Raw genomic sequence first — 26,418 nt, 5'->3', positions numbered from 1 at the left:
GGTCAAAAACCTATTTTTTCCCTCCAATTAGCGGACACCGAGGAAAACATAGTATATTTCTTTACCCAGTTGACAAACTTTCCTGGGCCAGTAAAATAGTAAATGACTGGTACCTCAAGTCCAAACAGACTTGAGGGTGTTAGAATTAACAACAAAAAACAAAAAACAATCAAGCATCTTTTTAGATAATGGAAGTAACGATTACAGCTGTTCAAGCTCTTTCCCAACCCTGAAGTTGACTTTGTTATTTTTAGTATTTTCAGACTTTTCTTAAAATTAGTCTGTTGTGTTCAATTTCAAACTTTTCTCGAGTCTTTTCATGTTCCTATGCCTTTAGGGAAATGCCTAAAACCATAATTTTATGTTCGAAATTTGAGCCTGAAACTCAAAACCCTTCAAAAGGCGGACACCTCTAATTAGCGGACACTAATCCGATTCCCCGATGGTGTCCGCTAATTAGAGGTTCCACTGTATTTTGAAATCCCTTTTGAAGTCCCTCAACTCGAATACAATAGTGATACCAAAACACCAAATAGCAATTAGCAATTAATTTTAAGAACCTCTACTGCATTTTCATAAACTTAATTAGAAATGAACACTCTCGCCAATCACAAGTCAAACTCGTAACTCGTAACCAGAGTAACTTAGTAACTTACATGATGGACTTAAGTACAATCGTGAATAAGCAAAATAAGCTCTCAAGATCATAAAGCGAGCTGAGGAACTGAGTTTGGGTTTGATTACAAGCTACAAATTTCCAAACCCATTCTCAGTGCGACATTGAGACAGGTGCTTACACGCTTTTTTATAAGGATGGTGTAAATCTATTTCATCATGGATATTCTTAACTTTTTCGGGAGATTCAAGTTAGAATCCAAATTTCAGACTAGATTTAACATTTAGTTCATACGTGTCATGCATAAAATGGCATTTTGTGAAAGGAGTGATCCTTACTTGGAGGTAATTGACAATTTATAATTATTGAAAGTGCTCTAAAAATGGCATGCTTAGCTGGTTAGCTTGATTAGTAAAATTCCATGATGGTGATATTCTTAGCATTATTCTTAATTTTTTGGCCATTTTCATCATATGGACACTCTTATAAAGTGTATTCTTCTGAAAAAAAACGTGTATGGGAATCAAGCAATGGATGATAAAGATGTTATCATGTTTTCATATTTGATAATCATGATGGTGATATTCTTAGCATTATTCTTAATTTTTTGGCCATTTTCATCATGGGCATTCTTATAAAGTGTATTCTTCTAAAAAAAAAAACGTGTATGGGAATCAAGCAATGGATGGTAAAGATGTTATCATTTTCATTTTTGATAATCTTCAATCAATAAAAGATATTCTAACAAACATAGAAAGGCAATACAAAATTATTGCAACGAAAATTTATAAGGAAAAATAAATCATAATATTAGCCCTAGAATAAGTTGAAAAATATTCAAAACGCATTACAAATGGGGTTATTCTAAGCTTTATAAAGTAGCATCAAATCTAAGCAAGTGTGAAGATTTTGCTGTAAGCTTTGGAGTGGTAGGTGGCAGATTTAGAGAGAGCACGTCGTCGACGGGTTGTGGCTTCACATCGGTTGCATTCTGTGGAGCCATTGGATGATTCGCAAACGGTGACTTCACATGTGATGTAAACAGCATCAGATGCTCCGAAAAATCGGAAAGCTTCATTTTCCCATTCGTAAACTGTCTTGTCGTCAGTTTCGGTAACTTTGACGGTTCCGTCAGCAGCATTTGCGCATCTGAAAGAAAAGTGACGAAGAATGTTAAAATCTTAATCTTTAATCTTAATCTTCTCAAAAATAAAAGATAAAGTTCGTCTTTCTCAAAATTGTTGAAAATTCGATGCTACAAATTTACTTTGTAATCTTGACGCGGATAACATATCATTTTTCGGCAATTCTGAAAAGTTCTTTCAAAGCTTTTAGCATTTTTTACTTTAAAATCTGGTTAGTAATCAAAACTAATGACAGGCAAATAACGTTCGATTGTGCACAGAAATCAAAAATCCTCAATTAGATTATTGATAATTAGGTGTGTGCTGAAATTCTTACCCATCTTGAACGAGGAAATATTTTTCAGCGGAGTCAGCGGTGCTGGTAGCGTAACAAGTTTGTGGTGAGATTTTCAAGTCATCACGGATGGTGTTCAATTCAAGTTTGAAATACATTTGATCTCCCAATCGCATTTGTGAAGATGAATCTTCAGAGCTGAAAGAACCGTCGGTGGTTCTGACCAATTTGATGTCAAATTCACTGGCTTCGGCTAAAGTGTTCAAAAAGTTTGTAAGATGAAAAGTAGGACATACTCCCCTTAAAAACTTCGCATACAATTTAAAACCATACTTGTACATCAAAAGTTCAATTTTAAACTTTAAAATGAGCTAAAAACCTTTTGTTTCAATGTAATAGATAAAAGCTGTGGTTGCTTACATTTGGAAATAGTTTGCTCTTCCAAGCTAGTGACATTGACGTGTCCAGCTCCAGCAAGTCCAACTGCAACTGCAGCATCAACGTTGCAGGAGACTTCGAAAGAGATGACTTCTTCACGTTGAACAAAGCTGTTTGGTGTCTTTCCATAAGTAACCAAGACAGTTTGGCTGTAGGAGACTTCTTCAGCGACAGCAAGAACGATTCCACAAGCATTGTAATTTGAGGTGATTGTTAAGGCTCCATCAGCTCCGGCATCGCTTTTGACAGTACAGGCTGGGTCGGTGGCTCCTTTGAAGTGAAGTCTGAATTGACGACCGTGTTGATCGAATTTATCTTTGTCTAAAGTAATAGTCATGCTGTTCGATCCACAGGTCAATTTTCCATCTAAAATAAGATAAAATTAGCATCAAAGAAAAGTAAAAACTCTTGTAGCGTAGAATTTAACAGGTAAACTTAAGAAAAAAAGGATCTAAAAGTCTGGCGATACTGATTTACATAACAATCAATCTGAGAATAAGGAACAGTTCTACCTTACAGTAGATAAGATAACACTAAAATATTTGTAGTGCATAATGATGACAAGACTATTCCTATCTGACACACAACGTTGTTTCAACGTTCATCTAACGTTAAACGGTTGAAACGAAGTTGTGTGCCAGCTGGGTTAAAACATGAGTAACTGTCTCACAAACAATTTAAACCTACCAGCATCGCCGAATGTCAAAGCTGAGGCATATGCCAAAGCTAAAGTAACGAAAACGAAAGTGGTCTTCATGATTGTTGAGTTTCTTTGTAGATCTTCTTTGAAGGTCTCAAAAACTAACTGCAATGATTTTACTCCAAATCTGATGGGCTTTTATAACAGAACGGTGAACAATAAGATCTACTTTTGGACTCTTTTATAACCACAAATATATGATCTTTGGGGTTTTCTGGTGAAACTGCAACGTGTAAACACACCGTGTAACCGTTATATTAAAAACACACCCGTAAATTGATAGCCATGGTTCTGTTTTTCAAGGTGTTTTGTTCTTTTTTGTGGTGAAAAACAGATATCGTATGTTGAAACCCACACGAAAGGAAAATTATATGCTATGAAAACCAAGAATTGAGTACCCCTCAAAAAGGTTTCGGAGATATCCTTGAAAAATATCCTTAGATGTGAAAGATGTGAAATTATTTAGACACGTTTTATAACCCTGAAGATCATTTGCTTTAGACAAAATTAAAAATAGAAGGTGAAATATACAGGGCGATCAAAGAAAATATGACCAGGCAAAAATTGTTGCTACTTGCAGAGAAATTATCGCCATAGAATTCTAGAACTTTGATAGCTTCTCTTTGTCTTTTTACGACATTTCACGAGCATATATCCCTTAACTGTAGACTATATATTTATAAAGCCCAAAGGGCTAGATATCGTGCGTTTGCTGAAAAGTGTGCCGAGGTTCGGTAGGATTTCCTACCTAAGTCACGTGACATTATAATAGAATTTCAGCGTTTGAACAATCAGAAGCTTCGCGGGTTTTCAAAAATAATAGCTGCAATATTTTTTGCGATATTCACTTTTTTTTCTTAGAAGAGCTTAAAGCACTCCATCTAGCCCTTCGGGCTTTATAAATCTATGCTGTAGACAAGCCTTATTTTTCTAATGCCCTGTAAATTAAATCGATTACGACATGATAAATCTAACGACTGTTTGTTGACAGCATATCCCAAGATTTGATGATTGATGATTTTTAAATCCAGAAGTAGGGAAGAATACTTAACAGCTATAGCCTCTTTGTGTAAGAAATAAGTTCCTATAGCTGGAGGAGTATTTTTAAACGTGATTTGACACTCTGTTTTAAAAGATGACAGGTATGGCTAGAAATTATTAAAAATGACCTAAGAAAACCAAATTTAGCGTTTTTTGGAACATTCTATGAGAGACTCCACAAATTCCATTCATGTTATACTAATCCTATTACAAATATTTTTCAAATTGTTAATTTCGTAATTCCTCACTTCGGAAAAATTTTTGAACAATTGGTAAGAATATACCCGAAAAGTATTTTTTTATTGAACCTCGGAAATTTTGGCAAAATTAATCGGTATTTCGGAAATGGCAAAACCTGTAAGCCACCCCCTTACAACTTATAGTCAGCACACCCATTTGACGAAGTTTTCTCCGATAAGGTAATTTGATATAGTCTTTCCTGATATGTTTTGGCCTACTGTACGTCTCAAGGAAATCACTAGAGATCTAATCAATTGCTTACGCAATAAAATCCCCTGTCTCGATGACCCGGTAAAAATATCTCATACATTGTGGAGATGAAATAAAGGAAAATGGAGAGTGTTTTGTACGCAAGTGAAGTTTCTATGATACATTTTCAGCTCAATACATATATAGATTGTATTTTACAAATAGACGCTGTCCTGGACAAGGTTGAGGTTTGTCTTGTTAACCACAAGAAATATTTTATTTTTCAAACAGACAATTTGGGTATCGATTTCCGGGTGTATTTCTCAAAAAACACGATACCATTCGCACTTTCACCAGAAAAACCCAACCATATATTTTGTGGTTAGTACAAAACTGAAACAGTCATTCATTGTTTTTAAAATTTTGCTATAAAATAATATCCCCAAACTTTTTTGAGGGGTACTCAATTCTTGGTTTTCATAAGCATATAATTCTTCTTTCGTGTGGGTTTTAACATACGATATCTGTTTTTCACCACAAAAAAGAACAAAACACCTTGAAAAACCGAACCATGGCTATCAATTTACGGGTGTGTTTTTGATATAACGGTTACACGGTTTACACGTTGCAGTTTCACCAGAAAACCCCAAAGATCATATATTTGTGGTTATAAAAGAGTCCAAAAGTAGATCTTATTGTTCACCGTTCTGGTATAAAAGCCCATCAGATTTGGAGTAAAATCATTGCAGTTTGTTTTTGAGACCTTTCAAAGATAATCTGCAAAGAAACTCAACAATCATGAAGACCGCTTTCGTTTTCGTTACTTTAGCTTTGGCATATGCCTCAGCTTTGACATTCGGCGATGCTGGTAGGTTTAATATTTATGATAAACTTTCCATGTTGTAGTCGTGTTGATATAATTGTGCACTACAAACACTTTAGCGTTTTCTTATTTATGGTAGAATTGCTATTTTTTTCTCATTTTGGTTGATTTGTAAATCAGTATCACCAGAGTTTAAAGATCCTTTTCTTCTTGGATTTACTCATTAAATCTTACGTTATACACATTTCTTTGATGCTAATCTTTTTTCATTTCAGATGGAAAATTGACCTGTGGATCGAACAGCATGACTGTCACTTTGGACAAAGATAAATTCGACCAACACGGTCGTCAATTCAGACTTCATTTCAAAGGAGCTACCGACCCAGCCTGTACTGTCAAAAGCGATGCCGGAGCTGATGGAGCCTTAGCAATCACCTCAAATTACAATGCTTGTGGAATCGTTCTTGCTGTCAACGCTGGAGAAGTCTCCTACAGCCAAACTGTCTTGGTTACTTATGGAAAGACACCAAACAGCTTTGTTCAACGTGAAGAAGTCATCTCTTTCGAAGTCTCCTGCAACGTTGATGCTGCAGTTGCAGTTGGACTTGCCGGAGCTGGACACGTCAATGTCTCAAGCTTGGAAGAGCAAACTATTTCCAAATGTAAGCAACCACGTTTTTATCTATTACATTGAAACAACAAAAGGTTTTTAGCTCATTTTAAAGTTTAAAATTGAAGTTTTGATTTACAAGTATATGGTTTTAAAGTTTTTATCGGGAGTATGTCCTAACTTTCATCATACAAACTTTTTAAAATTTTAGCGGAAGCAAGCGAGTTTGACATCAAATTGGTCAGAACCACCGACGGTTCTTTCAGCTCTGAAGATTCATCCTCACAAATGCGATTGGGAGATCAAATGTATTTCAAACTTGAATTGAACACCATCCGTGATGACTTGAAAATCTCACCACAAACTTGTTACGCTACCAGCACCGCTGACTCCGCTGAAAAATATTTCCTCGTTCAAGATGGGTAAAGATTTTGTTTGTTTCGATCATCACAACTCTAAACACGATATACATCTTATTAATCATCTCCCCAAAAGTCGCGTAGCAAATCCTTTTAGACGCAATCTTTTCAGCTCAATTGCCAACTTTTTTTCCAAAAATGCCAAACCTAAAGAATAAAGTTTTTCTAATCATTGGCGTGATATTGTTTGAATACAGTGTTTAAGAACATCAAAGAGTTAAGATTCATATCTGAGTACATTTGAACATTTCTAAGAGTAAATACGAATGAAGTTTTAGATTTTTCGTCACTTTTCTTTCAGATGCGTAAATGCTGCTGACGGAACCGTCAAAGTTACTGAAACTGACGACAAGACAGTTTACGAATGGGAAAATGAAGCTTTCCGATTTTTCGGAGCATCTGATGCTGTTTACATCACATGTGAAGTCACCGTTTGTGAATCATCCAATGGCTCCACAGAATGCAACCGATGTGAAGCCACAACCCGTCGACGACGTGCTCTCTCCAAATCTGCCATCTACCGCTCCAAAGCTTACAGCAAAATCTTCACTCTTGCTTAGATTTGATGCTACTTTATAAAACTTAGAATAAACCCATTTTGTAATGCGTTTTGAATCTTTTTTCAAAACGCACCTCGTTTTTAATTTGTCTTTTAGCAATTGTGATTTACTAAATTATTTTTGCAATAGCTTTGTATTGCTTTGTATTTACTAGGAGAAAATCTTTTGAAGAATATGAAAAATGAAAGAAAAAGTCAATACTGACCAGTTCATGTTATTTTGGGAATTTTACTCAATGTACCCAATACAGGGAATACATTGGTACAAAATTATATCAGTGTAGTCAAAATATGTGATTACTCAAAAAAGTTCACGTGATTTTATTCCCATGTTACTTGCTTTGCAACTTACAGCTGATAACTTTAAATGTCAATAAATTCGACCCAATCAGAAATAAATGTCATGTAACAAGCACATAAAAATTTCAAGTAAAAGCGTGATTTGTCTTCAGACTTTAATCTTACAACCTGTGTATTGCTTTTTTTTAAACAATAAAGAGCATCAAAAACCCTGCCAGTTTCTTCCCGGTGCGACAATATCCAAAATGGTCTAGTTTTAGTCCCTGGTCAAATCGAGAGTTCGTTAAATTGTTACTTATTGTTTCTCAAAATAATTCATGCAGCGTGCGATTTGGTCAAGAAAGTTGTATCTATTTTCCAAGAAGAAAATATGGAGTGAAACAATATTTCATTCACACATTTCATAAAATCATCTGATGAAAGCGATAAAAGCTTAGAAGTGTCCAGGGCTAATCTCCTTATACAGTGAAACCTCTAATTAGCGGACACCATCGGGGAAAGGGGTTAGTGTACGCTAATTAGAAGTGTCCGCCTTTTAGAAACTTTTGATCTTGGAGCTCCAATTTTGAAATTAGGCCATCCCAGGGTGTCGAAAATACAAAATTGGAGTCTAAAGTACTCATCTGCGGACACTAGGCCATAGAAGAGCTCAAGTGACTGGCAAGAGGTTAAATCGAGGTGGTGGGTACGGGCTTGAAGTACCAGTGATTTATGATTTCTTTGGCCCACCTAAATTCGTTGAATGGGTCAAGGGAAAACTGGAAATTTTTAGAAATAATTTGAATAATAAGACTAATAAGTGCTTGAAATAAAAATATCTAAAAGAAATTCTTTTCGATTTTGGACGTCTGTGACCCGTTTGATATTCAATGTCCGCTAATTGGAGAGCTAAAATAGGGGTTTTGATCATTTCGTGCGAAAAATTTTGTCCGCTAATCAGAGGGTCCGCTAATTGAGTGTCCACCTTTTAGAAACTTTTTTATGAGAATTTGACTAGGAAACGGCCGGGGAAAATGAAATTGTCCGCTAATCAGAGGTGTCCGCCTTTTAGAGTGTCCGTTAATTAGAGGTTTTACTGTACATCTTTTCGACCGTAGCCGCCAATTGCCGCGTGGGCAATTTTTTGTCAGCTTTATCCCACTAAAACCATCCCAGTCCTTTTTTCGCTCCTATAGAGAATAGAAAAATGTGTCAAAAAAGGATTGGATCAGTTTAGGGAGATAATTAAATAATTAAGTGGGACGCGCTTGACCACGGGACTATGGTCGAAAAGGTATTGTGAGCCAGGTCGAAATCATATCGATGCTTTGCCGACCGATCCAGATTCTATTTTGCGCGCAATTAACGCAGAGAAAAGTAACCATGACGACAATCGAAGATCTTGGATGAAGTTCAAAGTTGATATTTTTATTCCCGTCGTTGAAAACACAACTCAAAAATGTCATCAATGCATTTAAAAAGAGTCAGTGATAAAGAATTATAACATAAAGTCTGTCTATTATTTCGATTCAATTAAAGGGACATTTCCATAATCAAAAGTTTAGTAATTACTTTTATACATTTGGGGATCATGTAAAAGATTTTTTTTTGAAAGAAACTCATTTCAATTACACTTGGAGGTTTCTGGGGAATTCGTAAATAAAATAGTAAACTGCATACTGATACAGTCTGCTAGACATTAATATGGTAATATTTGCTCTTCATCTTTGATTTTTTCTACAGTGATTAAATTGACACATGCGCGATAAAATTTCTATTATTGGTCTTCAGAGGTTGAAATGTTCTCAATCTCTGATACTCACGGTATCGAAAATGTGTATATTATATAAATTAGGCATGGGAACCAGATTGATCTACAAAAATTGTAGCAACTTTTGCACTTACAAAAATTTGCACAAAGCGCTTCATTAAAAATTTCATTTAAAACTGATTACATATCGTAGAACTTGTTGAAATTCTAAAGTCTTCTGATGACATTTGTCTGTTAAAGGAATTTAATTTCAAAATTCTTATTCGATCATGAAAAATTCGAAAATTCGAAAGTTCATTTTATGGCCCATGGCCGTTTTAATTGACACGCTAGAAATAAAAAAGAGCAGAAATTGAAACAGGAGCTCATTTAATAGCAAAACAGACCCTTGTATCAGTGACCCGGTCAGATCCGCTCTGGTAAAATAAAACGATGACAACTTTTTCACTGGGTTAGAACCACCGAAACGAACTACGTATATAAGTCCTTTGAATGGTGGAACGAAAATTTACCACTCAAAACTAAACCAACTAAACAAATCTTGATAGATGACAGTTATAGTGTTCAGGATTTAAAAATGTAATGGTTGACTGAGCCAGGGATGTCAATGCGGGAGTTCTTTGAACAGTAAATTGCTGGCATTCAATAAACCTTTTCGACCGCAGTCGCACGGTTGGACGCGTACCACTTTATCATTTAATTTACCACCCTAAACTCGATCCAATCCCTTTTTACAATTCTTTCTATTGTCTTTAGGTGCGAAAAAAAGGTTGGGACGGTTTTAGGGTGGTAAAACGGACAAAAAAACGCTCGCGCGGCAATTAACGACTACGATCGAAAAGGTGTATAACGGATTCATACTCCTAGTATGCAGTTTTTTGGGAATTGAACAATAGATTGCTGGCATTCAATAGCTCGAAATAAATTTTACTATTTGCACTTCCATAAGTTTGATTTCAAAAAAAACCCACGGTAACTGAGTTATAATTCTTGGCGCAATTTCCAAAGCGTTCAAAAAAGTATGATATAATTTATCATAGGAAAGCTAGCTTAGACAGCTATAATAGCTCATATTTTAACACTTTACATATCTGATTCCAAACTATAAAACAGCAAAAAGCTTTCCTTTGACGTCAAAATGAAATCAAAGTCAAGGAACAGGGTTAACCACGAAAAGGGGTGTTTTTACTTGATAATGTGTGCAAACTATTTTCAGCCTCAAAAAGATCGTTAAATTAATTGAGATAATGATAGCCTCTAAAAGATCTTGATATTTTTTTTCAAAACCACGATAACCTTATATCGTGTTTGCACAGAAATGGAACGATTTTCACAACAGCCTTTGCATGTATTGTTATACACGTGAACTTTCCTGAGTCCAAATTATTTTTTTGTTAAAATCAAGAAATACGTAGTCAATGATAGAAAGAAAGAAAGTTAAGAAAAAAGTCCTACCCTTAGAGAGACTTTTTCACAATTTTTTCCCTCGAAATTGAAAAATTTCCTAAAAATCGTGAATTTTCCGACCCTTAGAGAGACCACTTTGAAATTTTCTGATTTTTCCGATCCTTAGAGAGACTTCGAAGGTTGAAAAAACCCTTATTGTCCGCACATACCCAGCACAAAATTTTCCTAAGTATCCTCCCCGCCGGGTACATATCCTTTTCTCACAGACCTGGTAGGATTCTTTCAGCCGGTGGTGGTAAAAATTATGGACTGAAACTTGATGTGGATTGCTATTCCCATATTTCTTATGGCTCGGATTTAAATTCCACTTTTTTTCAAGTTAGGAAATTCAGTAGGGATGAAAAGAATAACATAATATTTTCAAACATTACTCTAGGCTGGATATCCAGGCTGTAAACTATTTCACAGTCTAGTTTTTATATCTTATGTTCTGGTTTACAGCCTGGTCTCCCCACAGATATCTGTAAAGCCCGAAGGGCTAGATTTGCAGCTTTGTTCAAAAAGTGAAGCTCATCTTTGGAAGGATTTCCTACCAAAGTCACGTGACTAAAATATGCAATTTCACCGGTTTGAGAGATGTGAAATAGCGTTTGCCGTCTACGTTTTTTGATCTCACGCTCCGAAAACAATTAAAATGCTAGATCCTATCCATCGGCACGAAATTTAAAAAGTCAAATTTTTGCTTCACTTTTTTTTGCTGGAGAAAGCTTAAAGTTGCAAATCTAGCCCTTCGGGCTTAGATATCTGTGGGTCTCCCTAGAGCGTTTTGCATTCTCGTAAGGACCAATCTACACGGTGCGGAGCAATTCTAAAGCAAAAATAGGATAGTCCTCCACTTGCTAGTGAAGATAGAGCTTTCTGATACACGAAAACGTGATAAAGAAACAAGTAGCCCGTTGGGCGTGAAGGCCCAGCAAAAGCGAAAATGTGTTAGGGGTCATCGTACAATGCTCTACAATGTTGCATAATCAAAAAAGAAAAATACAAAGACGGGGGTTAGCTGGGGCAACAATAAACGAGACGATGCGCATCACCTATATCAAATGCAACAACAGAGTATAATTTTTTGTTCAATAGTTTTTCTTTTATAAAATAACGTTTGGTTTTTGTAAAATAAAGTTTAGTTTTTCCTATGCAAAGTATAAAGTTAGGTATAATGATTTCGTTTGCTAACTCAGCTTTTTTAGATTACAAGCTCTTTCGTATTGAATAGATACAAATGTGAAGCAATTTTTTGATAGAAAAACAGAGAGAAATCCAAAATATTTGTTTATATCTCAAAAAAAAGAACAATAAGCCGATATCTGGTCTGATACGAAATATGTGCTCAACATGAAACGGGAATACTTATGTTAGTACATAACCTAGAGTACATAACCTTTAAATATAACGGTTTTTTTGTGTATATGGTTTTTCCAATGTAAAATAAAGTTTGGTTTTTCCTTAGCCTATACCAAACCCTACTTCTTTATGTAGCTGACGATGGTAGTGTTTGTTACGTTTAGAGAGATTTTGTGTGAAGTGTGTTTTCAAAAAGCCTCTAAGTGAAGTGCAAAATTCTTATTGTCATCTGCAAAAGAAAGCCAATTAAATTCTCTTGGGACATTAATTTACAAAAAAAATTAACTATTTTAGCTTTTTATGACGTACATGCAATAAAAGGTCTAAAAGTTGATTCTCAAGTTAAAAATTGTTTTCAACAGAAAATGCATGTAATTAAGAAATAACATTTCATAAACAAAGAAAAAATTTCAAACACTCCATTGTCTCTCATAACCCCAGATCAAATACAGTTTGTTTTTCCTATGTAAAATAAAGTTTAGTTTTTCCTATGCAAAATAGAGTTTGTTTTTCTTCCTATTATATATAAAATAAAGTTTGTTTTTCCAATGTAAAATAAAGTTTGGTTTCTAATTCAAATTTCTTTATTTAAATTTCGATACTAGTAGATAAATATTAAGTGAGCTGAATATGAAGAGTAAGTTAAGTAAGCTGAGTCGATTTCGTAAGCTGAGTAATCTGATAATGTCGCAAGTTTTGATTAGCTGAGTAATCTAGTAATTCCGAGTAATCTAGTAATTCCATGCAATCTAGTAATTCCGAGTAATCTAGTAATGCCGAGTAATCTAGTAATGCCGAGTAATCTGCGGTTGTTCCAGGTAATCTGGTGATGCCAAGTAATCTGAGGTAGGTTGGTTGAAGGGTTTAACCCTATAGTAGGGGTTTAGTAGCCCTTTGGTCTTGAAATCTGTAAAAAGAAATAAAAAAGGAATTTAGAAAGATGTATACTATTCATCATCATATCAATTGGAAATTAATTAGTCAAAGAAAATATTTACATGCAAAGTTATTCAAGAAAAATCACAAAAAGCCAGTCAAATTCATGGCACATGCTGATAAAAATAAATTTCATTTACGAGAAAGCTCTTGACTATTTACTTACTGGGAACTTTTTTCCATGAAAACAGTTAAAATCTGAGCAGAATTACTGTATGAAAAGTTTTCCTGGCCTTTTTTTCTTATAAAAATAGAACACTTAAAGGGTACAGAGATGGTTTCTATTATGAACAGTTAACAATAGAAAAGACAAAGATGCAGTTTCCTAAGGAGTTCTTGTTCATCATCCAGCTTTGCTATTACATATTCCTGCTGCAAGCAATGAAAAATGATGTCAAGTTAGACCTATGCTTTCGATTCCCCCTCTATCTCAGTAAGTACCAACCTGAATAAATCAGTCATAATGATGGGTAAGACAGAGATGACAACTGGTCAGGAGTTGTCCACGCAGTTGGTTTTCAAGCTAAAAAGAAGAAATATTAATTTAACATCAAAGAATTTGAAAATTTACCAATTTTATAACCATTTTGAAGCAGATGAAAGGTTGTTCTAATAATATTTCTGCTATGTTTATTCTATGTACCTTAAAGGGAACTAATTTTCACGGTCCGTGAAAAAATCAGAAAAATTGCATTTTGCGGGAATTAATTTTTGCGGTTAGTTCAATTCTAAAATTTTCACAGTTGATCCTGGTGTAACACATAAAAATTACAATAATAATTTTTGAGAAAAACCGTGAAAATTAGTTCCAAAAGTTTTAAAAAAGACGCAATGAATTCCCAACATTTTGTAAGAAAAGGCAGTGCGCTGGCCAATGAAAAAAGAGTTTTTTTATCAAAGCTAATTCAAAACTGTACTTTTAAAGTTGCGAATTTGTGCGCAAAGGTGAAAGCAAGTGAAATTGTATGCTTTCAGTGAAGTTTGTGGACGAAATCAGAAAGAAATTGGCTAAAAAGATTTTCGTCACAATACTTGCTTTTTTATCGGCATGTAGTTGGAACTTCTCCCCCCTAATCGACCAAATGCCCATAAAAAATTCGAAAATCTTTCGTCAAAGACGGTCCCAAAGATGTAAAAGAGAATAGACCTTTTTTCAAAGAGGACGTCCTGTTGAATAATTATGTTGTCCAGCCATAAAAACAATAACAAAGCCATGCATAATTACTGTATCATGCATATTATTGTAATAAGAAGAAAAGGCAAGAGGAAAACCGGGCAATTTAATGTCTACCCCCATATCGCCCTGGAAATTTCTGGGGGTTGCCAGGGACGTGCGTTAATGATTGGTTTGATTGACTGTCAATTACGTTTGATTCGTTCGATTCATGGACAATGATGTTCGATTGCGTTTGATCATCAGACAAGGCCGCGACCACAGAATTCCCTCTATCAAGCACCGCCCTCTATGAAGTGTTGTCCCCTATACCATCTAAATTTGGAAAAATTGTTTATTTTAGAGGTAAGTCGGGATTAGAAAGGGGTGGTCAGGATTAGACGTTTTGTAGCCTATTCTACTCGATCTGAAAAATTTTACTCCAAAAAAAATACATACCTCTTGTTTTACAAATGAGCAAGCAGCAAACAACACAGTTAAAGGATGAATAATCGCGAAAAATAACGATTGTATATCAATAAATCTGTAAACAGAAACAATCAATGAAACAACAGCGTCTGAAAATGTCAGAGTTGGTCTGATATTTCAGGAGGAGAAAAAAACTTTGTCTCCACTTAATCCGCCATTTTGAGCTATAAAATGCAAAGAGCGCGAGATCTACAACAACAACAACTTAGATAGACTAGTAACTAGTCGTTGTATTTCACTCTGCAGCTCCGCTTGCAACAGACTCACTCCCTTCACTGAATACAATACGCAATACGGATACTTGCTAGTCTACAATTTAGAAGGAGCGCGGTTTTTGTAAAAACGAAAACGAAAGTGGGACGGACAAACAGACAGTTGCTTTTGAAAGGCCCGTTCGCTAACGCTGGGCCAAAAAACAGAGGCAAGTTCATTTTCCAAGAAAACATGGTTGGTCATGATAATGCATGCAAACTGATAACTGATAATGTTTTAAATGGTTTTGGATCTTGTAAGTTTTGCTGCCCTGGGTTGGCTGGGAAAGTTTTGAAAACATGGGTTTGCACTTGCATTCTCTAGGGAGACCAAGCTCTATAATTTTAGAGCTTTGTATGTTGAGGTAAACTTTGTTTGTTCTAAAAATTTTAGCGTGGATATCCAGGCTAACATTATTCTAAAGATCGCCGTCAGCTAGACTCGTATTTTCTCAATCAATATTTACCTTCTCAAGTGTAAAGAAGAAAGATTTAGGTTGGACACTAAAGATACAAAAAAAATTATCAAAATCGGAAAAATGGTAAAAATTAATTACGATGATTTGCAATTAACACAGGAGGTCGTTAATTTAGTAATGGCGTCACAATATTTACCTCATTAAGTATGAATTTGTTGTAGCTAAATAGATCGTAAAAATCGAGCGTCGTAAGAACCGTACATAAGCGGTTTTAGACCACGTCGAACTTATCAGAGGAAGGGATTTGTAATTGCAATTTTATTGTCTTTTAACGAGCGTTATGCACTCCTTCGCGTGTTTTCGACGTACTTGATCTATCGTTTTAAATCCGCCAGTGCCGTATAATAGCTGAGATTAGGAGGTTTAGATGTTTACTCCCTCATTTAGCATCAAAGGATTATAGTTCAATTTCTTTGTCTTTATTTTTCATCTTCATTTTCTAGAATTTTTTGATTTATTTTCATCGAAAATTTTAGTGCTCCTTTTTAATGCTATACAATAAATATGTTAGAATAGACCTTACTCTAAGGTCCCGAATAGACGTCCCCACCCGCTTATTAATTTTCGAAAATTTTTCGGACCCCTGGAAATCTCTTAGGAATTCCTTGAGGGAAATCTATTGTAATACATGTTTTTTCTTTTATAAGCATAACATTTATAAGCATAAGCAGGCTCAGTTTTTGGTACCTAAACAATGGCTCTATTGTTTGAGAACAATAGAATGCTAAGCATAATGCGAGCCTGATGTAGGGGCAGACACTTGCTTATAAAAAAAAACATGTACACCCGAAGCAATCCCACAATGCATCGCATTTTTAGAAAAATCAAAAACTCCGATAAGGTCTATTGAAGCATTCGTTGAAACATGGCAAGCATAACAAAAGATTAGTGCACACTTAAAGCAAATGGACTTCAAGAAGAAGTATCAAATTTCTAAAAATAAAAGATATCTGCAGCTTTTACGACCTTTATATTTTGCCTTCGACCCCTTGCAGGCCACGATTCCACCAAAATCGAGCTTGATTCAGGCTTTTTATTAACCCTGCATAAATAATAATTCTTTTCTACGTCTTTGATTGTATTAGGGTAAAAAAAAGTATGAACTGGATTATCATCGTTTAGGTCTGATATAAATGAGAGTTCAAAAATTGACCGTAAAAAGTTTTTATTTTTGCGATTCAGAATCTTTTAAGACAGCGACTTGATGTATGCAGCCCTTATTAGAGATTTTCGAGGTGTGAAAGGGATACCTCTTTACTTCGCACATACCTGACACCAATTTCACATAATAGCTACCCTCGCTCCTGAGTCAATGTAAATGATAAGTCATGGACCCCAGCGAGTTATTTCGAGTGGGGGCCAAATATTTAGGAAAAAATGTCGTCCACCATTGTTGGGCGACCAATAAGTTTTTCAATTTCTATGATTTGATTTGGTCGGTTTAAATAGTTGTTCTAATTAATGTACTTAGTATGGTCTGCAAAAAGGTGAAAGGGTTATGGAACCCGCCCAGACCATCCCCCCCCCTCCGTTGAGGAGGCCCATTGAGACGATTATTAATATTGAACTCAATCAATATCGAGATGATGTTGTAGGCGGTCTTCGTTAAATTACTGTCTGCAAAAGACAGCAAAAAGTCACGCTTCTTCTTTCTGTTTTAATAACGATTTCCGATATCAAATATATATCAGAATTCCTTTGTAAACACAATTCCAACTTATTTGAAAAAAATTACAAAATCAAACACTCTTCATGCACTCTCGCGTAACTAATTCTAATTTCAATCAAAATTCTTTAGTTTTGCAACTACGATAAAGTCCCGGGGGGGGGGGCACTCAAAGGCTCAAAGTTAACGGTCTACCGTACGTGAACAAGCTTCTCAAAGCAAAGATCAGAAAAAGTGCACTCTAAGGGCTTAAAATTTGGAAAATCTGACCATATTTGCCTCAAATTGGTCAAAAAAATTTATTTGCACCGAAAGTCGATTTTTCGCATAAATTTACTTAAAGTTTGCTAATTGTTTTTTGGTCTTCTCTAGTTCGATTTCAAAGGCCTGATTTTGGGCCGTACTTATGGTCGTTTTCGAATCGAATGCTCTCCCCGGGTTATAACGATCTTATCTGAAATTAATTTTTCCTTATTAGTAATAAATCTTATCAAATTCTCCTTTAAACAATGTCACCCCTGTACCATAGTACCCTGACGAACCAGCCACAATGGACGGCCTAATTAGAAAAAATACTGATTTTTGACATACACAGGCAAGAGATTTTCTATTTACAAGATAAGAGTGTTCTGGACCAGGACTTTTTTCCGGGACACCCTGTATTTTGTCATTTACTTTGCATTATTTTTCATTGTGGAAACACATAATAATACCTAGATAATTTTCCATTTGGAGTGAGCTTCCATCCAGGAGGGGGGGGGGGGGGGGTCGGGGGTAGGGGGGGGTGGGGGGTACTAGGGTAAAATGGGTTACGGGGATGCGCCGTTGGTCAGGGTACCTTTTTTACCTCCATGAGTCCCAGGTAGGGTCGCAAAAAACACAAAAATAGAAAAAATAGTACCTCGTAGGGTGTCATTTTTGGAAAATTTGGGGTAAAAAGTAGAAGATTTTGAGAAAATTTTGTAATTTCAGTCCCATTCAGGGTCCATTTCTCGAACCTCAGTGGAGCACCCCGTCGTTCGGCAAGGGTAGTACCCCCAACCCAGCACTTCCATACATAGTCCATTCCATGGACAGTCTTAAGATGTGACGGCTTTTCTGTCAATAGAAATAAAATTATCGATAAACAATATTGATTATTGCTGTCACAAAGGATTATATCAACCGGTGTAAAAAAGGATTTCGAGACAATATCTTGACAGGTCTGTCTATCAGCAGTAATTTAATTTGTCTGGTAAGTTGAGTAGCTATTGATTCAATTGTAGTTCTTCCAAATAAGGTAATTAATCATTGAAGAGATAATGACACTCAATACAACTAGGTTACAAAGTTATAAGGTCATTTCTATTTGTGAATATTATATTAGGCCTGCATTATACTAGAAAGTATCTTAAGATTTTGAAGGCCTGCTGCAATGGGGAAGATTAATAATCCTTTCTTACATCCCTGTATCACAAACCCTTCGGGCGGCCCAAAACCTTACTGGAGAATTTGGTTAAAATTTTGTCCAAGAGCCTACAATTTTAGCCACACTGGGAAATTGAACTTGATTTCATCCCCATTCGATATTCAATTTTAAAAATTACACACCTAAACCATCCTCGCTGGATTTTTGGATTAACTGGATATTAGAACAATAGAATTTCCATCCCCATTGGGATTTCGAAAGGAATTTTTATCCCTGCTGTGGGGAAATATTCTTCAAGTGATTTCTTAGCACCCAATTCATTCATTCAGTTCCTCGGCTAGCGAGAAGAAACTCTTGGGTGGTAATTTAAAGCTATTTATCTCCTATCCACGTGGCCTACTAAACACCGGTTGAAAATAAAATCAATCACTGAGTTGCGAAGAAAGTACCATGCAAAACAAAGAAACTTACTTCCACCCTACATCCTAGAAAGCCTTACACTATTTCCTACTTAAGATTGCTCTCTAGCCTTGGCTTTAAACTCAATGTGCGAACCAAAGAAGTATAAGCCCGAAGGGCTAGAAGCAAAGCTTTAACCTTTCTCATGCAAGAAAAAATAAAGCCTTAAAAAACATGTGCTGTATTTTTGGCGACGGATTGAATCTAGCGATTCCATTGTTTTTATTTTGAAATTTAGCGATAAATTCTAGGCCGCGCAACTTTTGTAGGATTTATTTGCTTAAAATCCCACAAAGGATATTGCGCTTCTAGCCCTTCGGGCTTATATTTCATTGGTTCGAACCTAGATCGATTGCAAAATGATCTAAGTTTTGAGATTTTGATATAATTAGAATTTCTTTTTACATTGATGATAAATTAAATATATTTTTAGCACTAGTAAGTATATTCATATAATAAATGAAATTGATATAAGAATTGCTTCTATTTCTTCATAGAGATTTCCAAACAAAACAAAATAATCAAAAGTCAAGATTCATAATTTTTCTTCGTTCACATTCTGAGTATTTTCTTCTAGATTCACGTCTTTAGCATGCCGTTCATTGTACTTTGCAACGAACTCAATGAATTTCTTGATAAAACAAATCAAAACAGCCAAAATAAAAAGAATCAACAATACCAAGATGATTGTGCCTTTAGTACCAGAAAAGATGGCTGGTTGTTTTTGGTTTTCTGGAGCATAATGGTCTTCTTCTTCACCTGAATGTAAAGAAACTTTCTATTTACATACAAACACGTTTTTTATAAGAACATCAAAATTTTTTGAATCTTAACATGTGCTTGTTTGACCATTTTGTGAATGTTTTTGACCATTTTCCTTAAAAAATAGGGTGTTTTTGAGTTTTAAAGCCTTAAAATGTTTTTAATTTGTTCTTAACGTTTTGGCCAGCGAAACCTTATATTCTTATATAGTTTGTTCTTATAGAAAAAACGAGTAGTACATAACAAATAGTCTGTGACCACGCATTCAGAGGCAACTTGTTCTCGACTCACTAATCGAACATTCAATTACCATCTACGTGATTGAATCACCATAACTCTAGGCCTTGTGAAAAATTCGAAAAATATTTTGTGTCCTTTGAAGTCATTATAAAAGAGAAGGAGGGAAAACAATTTCTACTTTTGTTTCTGTTTTGATATTTTTCTTTTTCCCGCCTGGAAAGTGTAATACAAAAAAAAAACACTCACCAATTAAATAGTACATTTTTGATGTTACAGTTGATTTCTTCAATTCATCAGTACTGGGTGATCTCAAACCACGACGTTTTTTATCAACTAGACTTAGATCACAAGGCATGCATTCTGGATGTGGAAAAGGGCTTCCTGGATCACAAATAAAAACTTCGCATTTGATGAAGAGTGAATTTGATTCAAAAAATCTGAATGCTTTACTTTGCCATTTGATGACAGCAGTTGGGTGTTCACTTTCCATAATCTGTACAGTGTTATCGTCTATGTTTGGACATCTAGAATAAGCCAAGGAATACACACTTTTATAAGAATACACTTTATAAGAATGTCCATGATGAAAATGGGCAAAAAATTAAGAATAATGCTAAGAATAACACCATCATGGAATTTTGCTACTCAAGCTAAGAATGTCATTTCCAATAGACGATATCGGCTTTCCGAATTCTCCCCGAATGATTACCCATGATGCATTGTTAGGGTTTGGGTTATCGTCCGTGAATTTTTTTGCGCGATGCATCATGGGTAATCATTCGGGGAGAATTCGGTTAAGCCGATATCGTCTATTATAAATTGTTAATTACCCCCAAGTCTTAGAAAGACCAGTCATGAGACATAGAGATATGTCTCCAACTTCATCAAAGAACTGGGTGTTTTGTTAAAACACAGCCCCCTGTGTATTTTAACAAAAAAGGTGTATTCCCAAGACAAAGGGCACCCCTGTCTCACAGCCCCGGTGGAACTTTTTTTCTCAGTGTGGATAAAAATTTCTATTGAAATCCCAATGGTGATAGAAATTCCTTTGTTCTAAGGTTTAAAAATTCAGTGGCAATCAATGATCTTGAAGTGCAATTCTCAAACATTGAATTTCAAATGGGGATGAAATAAAATTTAATTTCCAAGTTGGGCTGAAATTATAAGGTATTTTCCCATGTGATACAAGGGTATCAAAAGGGTTATATTGTAGTGACCCAAGTATAAATCTTTACAATAAATCTCACTTGTCTTCTATTATGTAGTGCCTCTCGGTAGAATTCCATTCATTAGTAGCATAGCATTGTTGCAGAGACAAAAAGAACCCATTGTCAGGAGACATCGTGATTAGAAAGTACATAAACTTGTCTAATTTTAGTATGGGGGAAATATCTTCCTTGGTAAAAGTGGCATCTGTAAACCGGATCATTTGCAGGTCAATTGTAACATCACCAACTTTAAAAATAAACAAGAGCCGCAAAGATGCGGATAAATATTTCCTTTACAAATGTTAAAATAATAATTGATGTCCTCAAAAGATTTCAAAGTGCTTTAAATCTCAGATAACATCAAGCAACACAAGTCCCTAAGAATTTCAAAATTCCATTTATGATTATTCATGAGATGACTGTAGTTTCAAAGCTACGGATCACGAAATATATCCAAGCTGAACCCGACTGAGAACAACAATGCAGTAATCAAATTGGCTGGAACTTTAATTTTCGTTAGGTGGACTTTAAATGATTTTAGTATTATACTAGCGGTCACCCGGCGTCGCACCGCCAAGTAGTGTTGTTAAACACATCAAAAGAGCTGATTATATAATTATTAAATTTTAAGCGCTGATTTCCAGAAATATTATATAGCCAAAAAGGGCAAATATTTAAAATGAAAGATAGACAAAAAGGAGAATATTTCACAGTAAGAAAACCAAAGAAAATTTTATATATTTTCAAAATGAGATGAAATATTTTGCATTATACTTTCATATATAAAATATTGTAAAAAATGTAAAAATTTAAAGTAATTTTTGGAGTTTTTTGAAATAATGTACGTGCTAAAAAGTAAAAATCTTTCAAAACAGGGAAACAATTTCATATTTTCCAACAGAATGAAAAAAAAAAAAAAATCTCATTTTTATATACTGGGAAACATTTCATAATCTGAAAGAATGTCGATAGGAAAAAATTCCCCTAACAGAAGCCATTTTATGATTTCCAAAAGCATGCTGCAAGAGCAAAAAATGTCACATACTGTACTTGGAAACAATCAAAATGTCCAAAAAAATCTCAGAAAATAAAATAAATTGTCATACCAGGAAATCACTCGAGTTTTCTTCATTTTTTAAATGCATGTGGAAGAAAATGTCAAGTTCACGACAAAAGTTTTCCACGTTTTGAATGCACGTGTAAGAAAATCTCCAAATTTATCACAAAAGTTTCCACATTTTAAATGTACATACCGTCAACTGCTTTAACTTGGGACGATTGGTCGAAACATGGGACTGGTTGATATCTGGTCTGTATTTTCACTAACTTGTGTTAAATCTCTTTGACAACAAACTTGTTTTGATAACTCCACCAAGTTTATCAATCATACTTCCTTTCATAACATGTCACGATAACTTTCACTGATAGCGCCGATTGGAGAATTAGAGAACACCCGCTGCCTAACCGCCTATCGGGATTAACAAATAACGCGTGTGTAACTTGCCGCGCGAGTGACGTCAAACGCTCCATCGTTTTGCCATTTTTTAATACGTTGTTCATTAACTCAAATCAAATGACTTTGGAGGTTCGGCGAAATGGTGGCCAAATTGCCGTCCCATGTTTTGTCAGATAGGCCCAAGTTGGAGCAGTTGACTGTAAGAAAATCTCCAAATTCACGACAAAAGTTTCTACGTTTAAAACACAAGTTACAAAAGATCTCTAAAATTCACAACTAAAGTTTTCCACGTTATAAAATGCACGCGGGGAAGAAAATCTCCAAGTTCAAGAAAAATTTTAATTGTACATGTGAGGTGATTTCAAATTATTTACATCCATATTCAATGCGATAAACCTTTTAAGAAGTATAACATAACATTCTTCATATTGGGGCCGTGGTGTTCCGGATCCGGTTATCAGCTTTAAAATTTGAAATTTATAACCGCAACGAGTTTCACTAACTGTCACTAACCCCAGCAGTTAATTCATTGTTGTAGATAAAAAAACCAAGGGAAATTCAATCATTAACCAGTCAATTTTGCTCCATGTTTAAATTTTTAGCTAAAATCAGTTCATCAACCATTCCCATTGTTGCATTGTCGGCATTGCATTCGTTGGGTGCAAACTTTTTTCATATTGATTGCAAGTATGTAATTTTTCAGGTATAACATGGTCAGATTTATTCACAGTCACTTGCCTTTGTACGATTTATGTAAATATACAAACAAAATTGAAGTTAGTTTGTTGTGAAACTTGATAAAATGTCCTGTTTTTCATTCCAAGACGCAAGAGATTGTACAATGCCGGACAAAAGGTTGTAGACAAATGAAATTTCAGTGAAAAATGATGAGAAATAGAGCAAAATGACTCTTCAATGTGTCTGAAAGGGGACGGAAGTTAAGAAAAACACTTTCGAAGTCTTTGCATTGCTTTTGAATTGCTTTTGAGGGAACCACAAGCAAAAAATCAGCGTTTTGATACTGGTGTAAGCCAGTTAATCAAGCCCTTGTGGTTTGCCCTTGCGGTTAGACTGCAGTGGGTGACTTTGAAAGACTTTGGATGGGTTTGGAAAGCACCCAGAGCCTCTTGGGAACTTGTTTTTGATCGATATTGAAGTATTTTGCAAATATTGCAGAAGTCTACAAACCTTTTGTCCAGCATTGTATCATCTCTCTCCAGCTCATTCCAGCCAAACCAACAGGATGTAAACGAAAGATCAAATCCAGAAAGGAATATTAAGAAAAGTTTACTATCGACCATTCCTTGTGACAATCGTACAAAAATCATGATCCAATTCAACTCATCAAAGCATATAAACCAAACCAAAGAAAAGTAGCGAAAAAGCAAAAGTTGTTGTCTATTTTCAACCATCTTTGTTTTGACAGTTAGAAACAAAGCAGTAGGTATGGTCCGATCAACAATACGCTTCTGAAACGGCCGACGCTGCCCGATCGACAAGGAGAATAGAGCACCGTACGGATATTTACCACAGACGTTCCTCGAAGATATGACGTCTTCCGCCTCGAAAAAAAAACTTCCTACTGTTTTTACCGCCGGAGCTTGATTTAAAAAGAGACTCATGTACAAACTCACGAAATTGACCAAAACCGAGCGTTAGACTTGGAGAAGAAGAAAAATTACCGTTTTAACAAATATTTCCTATATAGATAGGAAATATTCAATAAAACATTGAAAAACGCGTGTTACTTATGATAAAAGGGGTTAGTTATTGCAATTTCTTTAAAAGTTTTGTTTTTAAATAATAGTGATATCGTTTGCTTACTCATCAATTTTAATTCAGAAGCTTTTTTCACATTGGATTGAAAAGGGTGTGAAGCAAGATTAGTCGGACCCCCCCCTGCTTCTTCGGACCCCCATCTATTCGGGAGACAAGAGTAAATTTTAAATTCATTTTCTAAACAAAATTATATTAATAGACGTACCTTTTGTAAATACTCGTTCTTTCGATTTCGTCACGTTGAGGTAGCCATCCAACTCGACTTCATGAAGCTTACTTATAGTACATTCGAGATGTATATCAAATATGTGTTCTCGATAAACCAGTCTTTCAACCGAGATTGTTTCGTTATAAGAAACAATTATTGTCTGAGTGTAAACCAATTCACCATTTCTCTGATGGGATTCTATGCCACATTCATTGTATGGAGCTCTTAGTGCAGGCGGCACTTTCACTTCTTGCGTATATTTTCGAGTGCAGTCTCCAGCTGCTTTTCCGGTAACATTTTTGAACTTTATTGTAATATTATTTCTTTCATACAGGGTAAAATTGTATATTACAAATGTCATACCGTTCGGATGACAATGGAATTCCTCATCTAAAAAATAACGGGCATTTTAAATAAACCCCAAATAAATTCGTTCCAAAAAAATTGGTAATCCCTAAATTTGTAAACATTGCTTTTGATTATTAGCTATACCTTGTTGGAAGGTTAATTTTGAGTTTGTGATTTTCTTCTCTAAAGATTTGAGAAAGAAAATAAAAGTGGAGAGGAAAGAAGTGCAAGGCACCCTTCCCAGTTGATACATAACGTTGTTATAACGTTGATCTAATGTCCACAGCGTTCATATAACTTTAGATGAAATAACGTATTGTGTCAGCTGGGCTAAGACTTTGAGCATTTCTGCCTTCAAATGGTTCAGATTTTTTCTTTCTTTCTTCCTTCCAAGAAAGATATGAAAAATCTGAATACAGATTTGAAATCAAAAAGGCTCAAATATTTAAAGAAATTTCATGCCATGATTTAAAAAAAAAGTATTATTCAAAAATATTTTTTCCTTAATATCATTTTTCTTGGAAATATCTTTCCAACGGTGTATAATTTTCTAACATAGGATGAATAGGTGCTGAGAAAATGATGTCAAAAAAGCTAATTTGTCCACATACTTTTGTCACAAACTTTTTAGTACCCCCGGCAATTAGTCACACTAGAAAATCTAGCTTTCAGAAAAAACAACATCAGTCATCTACAGGATGCATTTGCACAACAAGGATGAGAGTTACCTGAATCAAGTTCGCAAGACAATTAATTAAAACTTGAACGTTTGAAACAAAATAAAACGTGCAGCAGCCAAAATCAGCCAACCAAAATTTGCCATTCAATTCCCGAGACAGCGCTTCGATTTTTAAGGCCTTGTTTATACGCTAAAGTAAAAACAATTACGCACATGTAAATGGGTCATTGTTTGAGGTCCGGCAAAATTTCCGGGAGATAGCCTATCCGGCAGTGCGCGGATCTAGGTGGGTTCCGCCTCCCCTGTAGATCTTTTTCTTGGGAAATTGATCTTCAAATTAGTTTTCAAGGTTGGCTTGGCTCAAATTTTTTTATCTATGGCTCAAATTTTAGGCAATTTCTCAAAGTTTTTGAAAATGCTAATTTCATTAAAAAGCGCCGGGTTATTTTTTGATAAATCCCTTTAGAAGTTTTGCGGCGCATTTTTTTGCTTGAGAGTCAGGTAAACGATATAGCGCTTTCGCAGCATTAATCTTTGATACGCATTTTGGCGGGACGCTAGTGTGACTAACTGTCCGGAAATATTTCAAAGCCTTCTGCTAGAAATAATCAAAATATGGGTCATAAGTATAAGGACTTTTATTCGGTTGATAAAAAAAATTCATACCTAAGCCTGTTCTTCCTGGAACTGAAATCGTCCGATGCAAATATGACAGCAAGTAAAGCATGAACAAGAAAACACAGTAAAACGTCTCCATTTTGATCAAAGATTTATCTCATAAATACTCGCGAAGTCAATCCTCCCCATGTTACTTTCTCTACAGCAAAATCTTTATTCGAAAAGCTCTCGTTTTTTGTGAACAAAACCTAATGTACACCATTCTTTTAAAACCAAATCCCAAATTCCCATTTCAAAGTGTTTAAAAATAAAAAAAAGTGTAAACTACAGTTATATTTAATGCCTCCATTTGGGATTCAAAAAGACA

At 35.2% G+C, this 26,418-nt stretch overlaps 3 protein-coding genes and 1 long non-coding RNA gene across 4 annotated transcripts; 1 reads left to right on the top strand and 3 right to left on the bottom strand.

The window, feature by feature from the left end:
• Nucleotides 1-1,319: 1,319 nt before the first annotated feature.
• Nucleotides 1,320-3,296, bottom strand: LOC136803724 (uromodulin-like). Its single transcript, XM_067060444.1, has 4 exons — nt 3,161-3,296; nt 2,456-2,839; nt 2,078-2,288; nt 1,320-1,765 (listed from the first exon to the last, which is right to left on the bottom strand). The coding sequence occupies exons 1-4, from the start codon at nt 3,228-3,230 to the stop codon at nt 1,507-1,509; spliced, it is 924 nt and encodes a 307-aa protein (XP_066916545.1). The 5' UTR covers nt 3,231-3,296; the 3' UTR covers nt 1,320-1,506.
• A 2,094-nt stretch (nt 3,297-5,390) lies between these two features.
• Nucleotides 5,391-7,253, top strand: LOC136803722 (uromodulin-like). The gene is made up of 4 exons (XM_067060443.1): nt 5,391-5,511; nt 5,742-6,128; nt 6,288-6,498; nt 6,797-7,253. Exons 1-4 carry the CDS (start codon nt 5,442-5,444, stop codon nt 7,053-7,055), a joined length of 927 nt encoding a protein of 308 aa, XP_066916544.1. The 5' UTR covers nt 5,391-5,441; the 3' UTR covers nt 7,056-7,253.
• Nucleotides 7,254-12,246: 4,993 nt separating this feature from the next.
• Nucleotides 12,247-14,704, bottom strand: LOC136803727 (uncharacterized). The gene is made up of 3 exons (XR_010846195.1): nt 14,461-14,704; nt 13,294-13,371; nt 12,247-12,819 (listed from the first exon to the last, which is right to left on the bottom strand). It is a non-coding gene; the product is annotated as an uncharacterized lncRNA (long non-coding RNA).
• Nucleotides 14,705-19,130: 4,426 nt separating this feature from the next.
• Nucleotides 19,131-26,316, bottom strand: LOC136803715 (uromodulin-like). Its single transcript, XM_067060436.1, has 5 exons — nt 26,100-26,316; nt 24,404-24,796; nt 21,003-21,210; nt 20,002-20,279; nt 19,131-19,512 (listed from the first exon to the last, which is right to left on the bottom strand). Exons 1-5 carry the CDS (start codon nt 26,188-26,190, stop codon nt 19,289-19,291), a joined length of 1,194 nt encoding a protein of 397 aa, XP_066916537.1. The 5' UTR covers nt 26,191-26,316; the 3' UTR covers nt 19,131-19,288.
• Between the last annotated feature and the right edge of the window lie 102 nt (nt 26,317-26,418).

This window comes from Clytia hemisphaerica, unplaced genomic scaffold (assembly GCF_902728285.1).
Source record: "Clytia hemisphaerica strain Z4C2 unplaced genomic scaffold, Clytia hemisphaerica genome assembly, whole genome shotgun sequence".
NCBI classification, from domain to species: domain Eukaryota; kingdom Metazoa; phylum Cnidaria; class Hydrozoa; order Leptothecata; family Clytiidae; genus Clytia; species Clytia hemisphaerica.
Note: the sequence above shows the minus strand (reverse complement) of the source record. Positions and strands in the feature narration are given on the sequence as shown.